The 11,533-nt window shown below is 26.5% G+C and overlaps 2 protein-coding genes across 3 annotated transcripts; both read left to right on the forward strand.

Annotated features, from left to right (window-relative positions):
- Positions 1–1,155: 1,155 nt before the first annotated feature.
- On the forward strand, positions 1,156–3,756 carry LOC100161070 (PSME3-interacting protein). Of its 2 annotated transcripts, XM_001950757.4 has the most exons (6): positions 1,156–1,510; positions 1,569–1,667; positions 1,841–2,048; positions 2,132–2,265; positions 3,274–3,360; positions 3,422–3,756. In XM_001950757.4, exons 1-5 carry the CDS (start codon positions 1,414–1,416, stop codon positions 3,339–3,341), a joined length of 606 nt encoding a protein of 201 aa, XP_001950792.1. In that variant the 5' UTR covers positions 1,156–1,413; the 3' UTR covers positions 3,342–3,360; positions 3,422–3,756. The 2 variants fall into 2 exon arrangements, with proteins under 2 accessions (XP_001950792.1, XP_016664060.1); XM_016808571.1 differs by lacking the exon at positions 3,422–3,756 and having other exon boundaries at positions 1,161–1,510; positions 3,274–3,361.
- Positions 3,757–9,284: 5,528 nt separating this feature from the next.
- On the forward strand, positions 9,285–10,605 carry LOC100569341 (uncharacterized). Its single transcript, NM_001326670.1, is given in 1 exon segment — positions 9,285–10,605. A coding segment is annotated over 1 exon segment (1,035 nt). The 5' UTR covers positions 9,285–9,348; the 3' UTR covers positions 10,384–10,605.
- The last annotated feature ends 928 nt before the right edge of the window (positions 10,606–11,533 follow it).

Here is an 11,533-nt window from a genome sequence, read left to right on the forward strand (position 1 = left end):
TTCGATTTTCATGTATCAAAATACTAAGAAAAATATTCTGCTTTGGAATATAAAATTAAGACCTAATGTTGTCATTCAAAAAAGTAAAAAACTTAAAAAATTATAAGGATAAAAAATATTTAAAAATTTAATTTAATTTAAGGAAAACGTTGTTTTATAAGCTACTTGAAACTATGTAAAAAAATATTTTCAAAAAAATTTACACTTTTTGAAATAATGAGTGTTCAATGATAAAAGAATCACTCGGTATACCTATATTGAAAAAAAAATATCTGGAATATTAATGTTCAGATATTACTGACTACAGTAAAGTCAGTAATACAAGTTTTGTAGGTCGATAAATAGAGGTGATAATAATAGCAAGACCTATATTCGAAATGACACTTGACTGTGATTACTATCAGTGGCGTCATTTGGGGGGGGGGATTTACCGGACATGATAAGAACGGCCCTAACAATAAGGGCCGTTCTTACAATGTACGCTAACCTACTGATAGCAGATTTTTTTACCGGCAGAATTCGGCCGGTTAAGTGTCGGTTAACTTTAACCGGACATTGTAAGAACGGCCCTAAATGGAATATTCAAAATCACCTCGACCATTGCCTAGTATTTAGTAAACTTGTTAATCAATCATAATCCGTTTTAAAAATTAAAATTTATCAAACCAAATTCTTCCAGTTTTGTCTAGTTTATTGATCTAAAAGTCACTTTTTTTCATTAGTGTAGTCCCCTTTAGGTTTATTTTATGTTACGAAATATAAATGTATTGAAAAACATTATAGATAACAAACAAAATCAATGTTTAGATTGGTCAAATACCTACTCAAATCTACATCAGTTTCGACTTATTACAAAACTGGCCGCAGCCCCCCTTAAGTTATAAAAATTACAGTACTCAATTTTATTATTTACTTGTTTAGGACGTTTAGGTACTTGTATTAATAATGATAAAAATTATAGTAGTTAATTCATTATTACAATATTTAAATTCACGGTACCACTATGGAAGATTGTTCTAACCACAGAACCATCTTGTACCTATACTCTTTGCAAGGTGTATCAATACACCTTGACTCTTTGGAACGGTTGTTGATAACGCTGTCTGTGATAGCACCATTGTTATATTCTGTGATAGCACCATCATTTACCGACAAGCATAACGTAAACAAAAAACATAATAATATTATTAATTATTATTATTTGCTTAATAGTTAATACAATAATACAACAATACCCATGTTGGTTTTATAAAATATGGATTCAAGTTAAATCAAACATTGTCAAATAACCACAATAATTCCCATTTATACTATTATAAAATTAATAAAATACACAGCGACGGTGTTTGCTAAAGAAATGAACAACCATCTTTTTCTATAATCTTTTTGACGTACCGGAGAATCGTTACAAACATGAGTTCCGGATTTGTTTCGGAAACAGAGCTTGCCGAACGTCGCAGAATCCGTCAGGAAGAATGGGACAAAGTTAGAACGGCTGAACAGCCTTTGGGTAACGTTTTAGTTCATCTTCACTTGGTAATTTTAATAAAAAAAATTGTTTTATATAGTGGTGCCCGAAGAACAATATGATCACCGATCATTGTTCGATAGACTCGAAGAACAACGCAGAAAAAAAGAATACGAATATGAAGAGACTCATAAACTCAGTAAATATTTTGCGTGACATTTGTTAAAAGTACTATCTATAACACATGGATGTTAACAGTTGCAACTGTTTAAAATGATTTAGACTTAAAATGTCTAAGTGTTTAAACTTCAAAGTGTAATAGATAATTCTATTTTTTCAAATAAAAATTTTGCTCATATTAAATTTGTTTAGAAAACATGATTAGAGGTCTGGATGATGATGAAGTAGGATTTCTTGAACTGGTTGATAAGACAAAAATGGACGAAGAAAGACGTCAGCTAATTGAGGAGGCCAGACAGATTGAAGAATATCGTTCAAAAGTATCAACTCTTCAGTGTGAAACTATAGTTTCTCCGTTGATGGTCCATATTCCTAAACCACAGACATTGAAAAGTAGTGTGTAAGTAATTATGATTGACAGGTCATTCTAGTAAAATATTGGTAAAATAAATATGTATTTTATATTTATTGTTATATCGATAGGCCAAGAAAAACACAGAGTAAGCTATTGGCAGGTGCAATCGTAAAGAAAAGAACATCTGAGGAAAGCACTAATCCTTCAAAAAAACACAAACCTACCTCTGACGAATCTCAAATATTGCCAGAGAAATTAACAAGTATGATAAATGATAATATACAATATTGTCCATATAAATAACAAACACATATTATGAATATAGATAAAATCCATTAAAAGATTTCCCTTGTAGTCATAACTCTTAATAATTAGTTTCAATTGTATTTTCCATCACAAATCATTTGAAATACTCTAATGTGTATAATTATTATGAAGAGAAAAGTGTATCGTAGTAGGCATTACAAATTTAATAGGAAAATAATTCTAATACATGTTTTATTCAATAAATGTTACAAAATATGTAATGCATCAAAATGTTATAAAATACATGTGTATATAATTTAATATTATAGACTAGTATTTACTAGATACAGAGAAATATCTCCTACCACTTACAACCATCTACACCACCGCCCATTACCGACAAAATATGGATAGGAGGGTTTTTATTTTAAGTGTTCAAATAATAAATTGTAATACTAATGTATTTATTCATGAGAAACCAACTCTCAATTTGCATCTGTATCAAAATTAAAAACCTCTATTTTACATCAATATATAAACATTTTTTTTTTTAGGGGTATGGTTTTTTTTAAATATAAATTTATATTTAACTAATTAAATTTATCATATATGGTTTAGTTATACTTACTAATGTATTTATATTAGTTAAACATCTTGATAATTTAATTTGGAAGTATGAAATCAGTTATTGGCTAAAATTAATTTTAGGCTCATATAATATAAACCAATAGTTCATACACTGTGGTTTTCTTTTTTTTTTTTGTTTGTTAATTAATTATTTTAAGTTAATACACAAATTAATAAAAAACAACATTACTTATTATATATTTGTAAAATAACAAATCATAACTTTAAGTAAATTTAAACTTTATTCTGATTTCTAATACTAAACATTTTTTAAATATGTTTGTATTAACATTTCCACAAAGTAAATTGTCAGTTATTGATATTTAAAGTGTAAACCATCCTTCACATGTAAATTATATGTAATAAATAGTTGTTGTACCGTATGTATTTTTTTCAGGTGAAATCAAATCTAATATTTTACCAGGTCTTGCATATTCAGATAGCTCTGATAGTGAAGATGACTAGTTCCCTGTATACAATTTAGGTAAGCTATTATTCAGTACTCTATATTGGTATCATAATTGTATAAATATTTTTGTTTTTAGGAAAATAAGAGATTGCAATTTAATAACAACCAAAATATTTAAGTGGTTCATAATTTCAACATAAATAATGTTCTGACATAATATAAGTATTAAGTATACATTTAAAATTATATTATTCCATAATTAAATTGAACTTTTTGATTGTATTTTCTCATATTTTAATGATAAAAGGTAAAATATATTCTTGTTATTTTGTTATAATTTATTATTTCTTTAAATTAATTTATAATAATCAAAACTTTACTTTAATAAAGCAGTAGTAAAAGTTAATATATGAAAAATACAAGTATTATACTCAGAAAATAAATAAACTGTTTTAGAACTATCTAAGTAAGTATATTTGCCTTATTCATGACAATTTTCATCATCTTATTACAAAATAATTGAGTTTACTTTGTAGTAAAAAAAGTAATACCCAGTTGATTCATCGTAATCTATTACCGGTAAAAAATGAACTATAAATATTTGTTATATTTATAAATAATTTAATGTGAATTGTAAAACTCGCGATGATCAGGATGATATTTCACCCCATAGTCATTAAAAAAAAAAATGTATTCAATTTTAGTGTGTTATCATTCTATATTTTAATGTTCAGTATTCACTTTTATATTTATAGACGACATGTACATTCTACTCCTTGTCTGTCGTTAGAATACAAAGCTCGTCCCACAATAATTTATATTGTTCTCACTAAGTTTAAACTTTAAATTAGTTTTATATTTTTCAATTCAGAATCGGCTAAATAGTTTGGCAATGCGAAGATCTGTTGCATAGCCATTTGTCCATAGAAAAAGACAGTGTTGGATGAAATATCCAGGAAACCCCATATTATTAATGGATATTTGTTTGTTATATAAAAATTAAATTAAGAATTTTATTGGACAAAAGTTTAAAAATTATTATTAGTGGGTATACTTGAAACTTTTAATGTACATTATTATTTTTCATACACGATAACATTTTTAAATTCAATGTTTATGAAAATCAATTAATAATAGTCATAATATAAAAAAAATAATAAAATATACTTAGTAATATAAACCGAAAGACAGTCTTCACTCGGAAACATTTTTCATTTTACAATGATTTTTGTCATTGAATTCAAATATAACACATCCGTTACAGTAATCCACAATGACTCAATGGCATCTAATGTACACATTAGCTCAACTTTTTTAAAATTATTATTTCGTTGGTGAATTAAAAAAGTTTTAATTTGATTTTTTTTGCTTCAGCCACATATATAAGCAATAATATATAATATATTGATCGCTGGGCTCGATTTAGTTAAGGTAGGTGATGATTCAGACAATATTTTTACTCTCACCCACACGGTTTGCAGAAACTAGTTGAAACTAGTTAGTAAAGGGCGATAAGTAGATATAATATCATAGAGTACTATTACTCTACTGTGTAATAGTTAGCGATGTAAATTTTCATGAAAATTTTGAAAATTTTATAATTTATCATATTAATTTTTTTATCAAATAAATCTTTTGATATTATATAGTTGTAGTATATTTAACCTTCATAATTATATTTTAAAATATGTACTTTTATTACCATTTACCTAATTTAATATAATTTTGGTATTATTCTAATGAACATAATATAGTAAATTCTTAATACAAATCATTAAATATATATGATATATACCTAATATCAATATATAATATTTAACTCGGTAATAAATGTGCATTTTTATCTTTATTAAAAATGTTGTACTTATTTTTACTTCAGTATGAATTATGAGTGTATAATCATTTTGTTACAATTATTGATTTTTCAATTTTTAACGAAGGTAATTTATTGTTTGAGTCACTTCCTCAATTTTACCCAAATTATATATTTTTTTATTATAATTGTTTCGTTTGATTCTGACATTATATTTGTTACAATGTAAATAAAAATAAAACAGTTATTTTATAAGTATTTTAAAACTTAATTTAAAATTAAAAATTAATTAATTTAAGAAAAGTACAAAAAAAAATAAATTTTCAAGTTTTCAAAGAAAGATGAAAATTTTCAGAAATTTTCAATGAAAAAAAAATTTTTCAAGCTTACATCTCTAGTAATAGTATACTGAATTCATGCCCACGAAAATAAATAAATAATTTCTATACTAAGTTACTAAGTAAAAGTGATCATTCATATTATATATTATATTATTGTTTTTATCCTCGTTTTTTTTTTCAAAATTCATTCATACCAAAACTATCAATATTAGTAATAAGTAGTAACAATAGTTGTAAGTTAATGTAAAAAAATTGTATTAGCTAATAAATATTTAAATAAAAAAATGGATATTCTTATTTCCATACAGGCAAAAAAAGGGGGTTATTAATATGATGTCTCGATTTGATAATTTTAAAGTCTAGCAACCCCAACTGTCGGGACAACTATGATGATGTTTTCATTATAAGACGGCGATATGGATAGGCATTTTAATTACACCATTGCGGATTCATTTATCTGACATCTTATTTTTCTCATTAGGATATTATAATAAATAGCAATTTATAATTTCATTGTGTAGGTATATAGGAATATATGAATAATATAAATAAATAAGAATAATATTTTAAGTATTAGCTAAATATTTCAAGGTTCTACGATCAATATTTTTAAATAATAACAAAATAACAAAAATTGCTTGATGATAAATCATTATTAAACGTTTCAATATCCAATGATATAACAATTTTAACTTAAATTGTTTTTTATAATTTCCAGTAAATAAACGTATGACTGTTATGAGAAATCTAAATATATATCTTACTATTATATTTCAAGATTCTTTTAATTATATTACCACGGCTAGAACATTTAGAAAACAGATATATACTCAAAACTCAAAAGTAATATCATATTGAGAAATACAGAAAATAAGAAAACTTAGCTTTACAAAAAAAAAGGTCAAGGGGGATCTATCCCCCATATCCCCCCCGTAAATACGCCACTGATCTACACAATATCAGCGTTTTTATTATCTTTTTCTTCTATGTTTAATCCTTAGATCATATACTATATATATAGTAAAGTATATTCTAATACTATATATTCTAAAGTTTAATCCATAGAGTATAATATTACCCTATGGTTTAATCGTATTCGTATACTCATATTAGAATCGTATCAATGCACAATAGTAATAATTTCCTACTTTGGAATTTTTCTGTTTTATAATTTATGTTATACATTGCACCTTTGTAATCTCGTAACCCTATAAACTTGGTATTTCCTAATTGCCTATGGCATCAGGCGTCAGTTATATTTTATTTCTATTGGACTAATTAGTTATATTTTGTGTTATCGTCTTTCAGTCTTACGTAAACGGTTATCCCAAAATATTCTATAAGAATAAAAGAATTAAAATTTAAAAGCAGGCAAGTGGAAGTCGCTCTGCTGTACAGTAGATTACAAGTGAGTCATTATATAATGGATAGTATTAGAATTTGATTCAATGATATAATATCATTGTATAAGAAAAACGATTCTGAGCGTAGACGGTTTGTCAGTCTGGTTACCTATTTTATATTGTTAATATTTATTTTATCATGTAATCAAGTTGAATTAATATTATAATATTTTAATTTTTTATTCACTTCTATGGTGATAGACAAAGCGTTAAAAATTAAAATCCCATTTTTAGCGTTTTTTCGTAATTTTTAGGTGGTTTTTCCCGTGGCATTAAATAACTATTGAGAAAATCGACCTGTCTAAAGTACCATACTACCATCTTGATCCAATTTGCCAAAATATAAGGTACTATATGTTAAAATCCAAGCACTCTTTCTGGTAGAAATTTTGTGTACAGGATATAAAAAAATAAAAATAAAAATAAACACCATTGTAAAACCAATAGCTTCCTTGCTCCGCTCAGAATCTAAAATATATTCTGACTCTTTTCCCTCTTTCTGCTTTTAATGTTCAACAACCAAACAAAAGGATGGAACGCTTTTCTCAACTTGTTAATCAAACACATCCACCCATATGGCATTTAATTGAAAAAATGCGTTTAGAAGCCGTGGTTGACAAAACACATTTGTTACAAATAGAATTAGGACCACTGCCAAAAAAAAAAAACTTTTGAACTAATATTCAAAATAAATTAAAAATATTAACTACCTACTAAATGTCTAAATATCATAATGGCGATAGAACCATAAATAACTTTTCACTTGCAATAAGTAATGTGATAAGACATTTAAAATAGTTATAATATATACTATATTTACCTATAATATGTACCTATCATTTTATAAAAAAACGATTCTGACTTCTGAGCGGGGACGGCTGTCAGTCTGGATATTTTATATTGTTATTATATTTTATTATAGCCTGTAAGTTGAATTAATATTATAACATTACGATTTTTTATTCGTTTCTATGGTGATAAATAAACAAAGCGTTAGTAATTAAAATCCCATTTTTCGCGGTTTTTCGTAAATTGTCGGTGGTTTTTCCCGTATCATTAAATAACAATAAAATGTATAAAATGACCTCCCTAAAGTAGTAAACTGTAAAGTATCTTGATACAATTTGCTAAAACACAAGATAATAATATATGCTATACATATATTGAAATCGAAGCACTCTTTCTAGTAGGAATTTTGTATACAGGATAAAAAAAAAAAAAAAAAAAAAAAAAAAAAAATAAAGGTCAATGTAAAACCACTAGCTTCCTTTTATGATATTGATTGATCAAATTTGGACGAAATGACATTCTAAATAACCAAGAATAAAGATTTAAGTTATTTTGTTGTAATTTTATAATATTAATTATTCAACTTATTACCGGCTACCGTATTAAAAATAAGTAATAACAATAAAAATATAATACAAAATATCCACACTGACAAACCGTCACCGATCAGAATCGTTTTTCGTATACAATGATATTATATCATTGAATTCAAATTTTATACCTTCCATTATGCAGTGACTCATGTAACCTACTGTACAGCAGAGTGACATCCACTTACACACTTTTTTTGTTTTATATCCGAATTGAGAAAATTTAAAAAAAAAATACGTCATTCAAACGTTACGGCAATTAAAAAAAATATTAAGATAATTATCAATTGTTATTTTATATTTAATAATAATAAATATATTGAATTAATACATTTGCAAATCATCATTAACTATACATATGTAAAATTAATATAAACGCTATCATTTGAAACGATAAATTTTTATAAGCTTCTAATTAAAACTATTTTCATTCAATATCAGATGGAGGCATGGAGCGTCAGAAATGTAAAGAACCACTATGGGAAAAGAAAATACACACACTTGTTCCTCCCCCTACCAACAAAAAAACCTACAAACAAAACAAAAATAACTAATGGACTAAGTTGCAGGGCTTAGAGCTCAATAAAAAAAAAATGTAAAAAAGATATGCAAATTATAAAATGTTAATCGATAATTTCCCCAATTTACTATATTATCATCTCAATCTTTTTGATAACCATTACGACAATGGCATTTATAGAACCATGAATATTCTGTATGGGTAAAACCGATTTCGTATATCAAATCACTTTTTTGCTGTTCTTTCTTATTTTTACAATAACAATTATGAGCACAAGCATTGATTACATTTATCATTCCGATAATAAAACCTAATAATGATTAATGATATATTTAAAAACATGATTAAAAAAAACAAAATAACCTTTTTTAATTATAATATATCTAATGATAAAACAAGATCATCATTTATATGCTATATTAATTAGAGTTTATAGCCTATTAACGTTGATTAAAATAAATCAAAATATTAAAATAATATTAATAATATTAAAAGATAAAGGTTGAAAAAATATATAAAAGTACAAATTAAAAAGTAAATAACGGTGTTTGTTTTGTAATCTATTAGTATAAACTATAAAGTTTATGTTTAAATCATTTGCATTAAAATGAAATTGTTAATTTTTTTTCTTTTTAGTATTTTAGTGGTAGATTCATTATTTTGTGACGCCAAACCCAAAAATAAACCAACGACAACGACAACAATAACAACAACGACAACATCTTCACCACCAAGAGGATGTGTTTATATGTACAAACGAGAATCGGCAAGTTACAGTGCAATACATTTAGACAAGCCAAAACCACTCGAAACAACTAGTAAAATTTCAAAAAAAGAAGGACATGAAGTGACTGACTTTGCTAGACATCATGTAATATCATGGTCAACAATTTCAAGTTTTTTTAATTTGGTGTTACGTGATCCACTTATTAAAATAGAAACGTGTAGAGGTATGTTCCATGTTATGAATAAATTAATGAGTGAAAATGTATTAGAAGATATGAAGCAACCTACAGCGATAGATAATTTTATTGTAAGTTTAATACAGAGTAAAAATCTAAGAGGATATAATAGTATGATGAAAAATTCTCAGAATCCACAAATGTTAACGAAACGCATTCACGAATTTTTTACATGGTTACCCGGTAATATATTTATAGGACCTGCACCTGACATAAGAGGAGATGATCCAGAAGAAGAATTTGAAGAACTTGCCAGATACATTATTGGTGAAGCTCATCATAATTTATTAAAAGAAACTAACATTCAAATGGTTAAATATATAAATGCATTTAGCCTGTTATCGCAAGATGATGGTTATGCAATCGTTAATAAAGTTTTAGAATTATTCAATAAAATATCATTATATCCAGTTACACCATATAATTCTCAAAATTGGCGTTTCGATAAAATTACAAAAAAATGGCTTATAAAAAAAGAGTTTTTAAAACTTGATCCCATAAATAAACCTGTACCTGGCGCTTCAAAAACACCAAGATCTGTATTAGGACGAACGCGAAGACAACTAAAAACAAATTCAGGATGTACGTATGATGAAATGTATAATTCCATATTATCAGAAGTACGTAAAAATTGTATTTCAAAGGATGCTTCGTGTGGCTGTCAATTGTCAAAAACATAAAAAGGTTAGTTTTTGTAATGAATTATAATGTTTTTATATTATACAGTAGTAAATTGTAACCTATCAAACATTGTATATTTGTAAACTGTAGTTTTAGTAGAAAATTGTAGCATATCAAAGATTAAACATTGTATTTGTAAATTATAGTTGTAGCATATTGATCTTTGTACCTAGTAAATTGTAGCGTATTGAACATTAATAAAATTGAAATAAATGTATGAATAATGATGTATATTCATTTTGGTCGATTACTTATAATTGCTCGGAAAATAAGAAAAAAAAATTGTACAATCTCGTTTTCTGTCTTTCGTTGAAAATGTTGACCTGTGACATCGATGCATTTTGTAAAGCAAATAGCAATTTTATGCACAAGTCTGTTTTTGTCGGAACCAATTGTCAATTTTCATTATACTCATTTGTACGTTCGAGGACGAGATCTACAATTATTAATTCGATCTAAAAAATCTTTTCAATTGTCTATTACAATCGTTTGGCCAGGCGCGTTTTAACAATCGGCAATTGTATATTTTTATTTGACTATAGTCATTTGCGTGTGTGTACATATTTCGTGGTGTGTTTTTCAGACGGCAGCGAGGCATTGTCTCATTTGTATATATTTTTATAATACTACAATCGTTTTTGTGTGTGTATATTATGTGCGAAACTTTTTAGACTAGCTAAAAACAATTGTGAAATGTATGACTCGAGCGGATATCTGCGCTTTTACTACAATTGCTCGTGCCACACACACATTCAATATACAAAATCTAAAGTACCCATTGAAAGACGACGAAAAAGGAATGATAATAATAATCAATTGTCTTTTTAGGCTTTTATTTATTGTACGTGTTGTATTTAATACCGGGCATTTTTTCCATGAGTATTTATATCCGTTTGAAATGCCCTTTACTAATTACTTCGCAATCTCAGATTCGGAATTTTTGAAAAATGCTCAGATGATAAAGACTCGTTGTTTACCCAACCACGGCACCATGATGACTGAACAATAATTATTGTTATCGTAAGTACCTAATAAGATGAACCGTTCACTTCTATTCGGGCCTGGTGACTGGTGACTGGTCAGTAACGTTTTAGAAAATATGTGGTTGTCCCTTACAGTCACGCAGTGACGGATTCAGACAATTTATAT

This window comes from Acyrthosiphon pisum, chromosome A3 (assembly GCF_005508785.2).
Source record: "Acyrthosiphon pisum isolate AL4f chromosome A3, pea_aphid_22Mar2018_4r6ur, whole genome shotgun sequence".
NCBI classification, from domain to species: Eukaryota; Metazoa; Arthropoda; class Insecta; order Hemiptera; family Aphididae; genus Acyrthosiphon; species Acyrthosiphon pisum.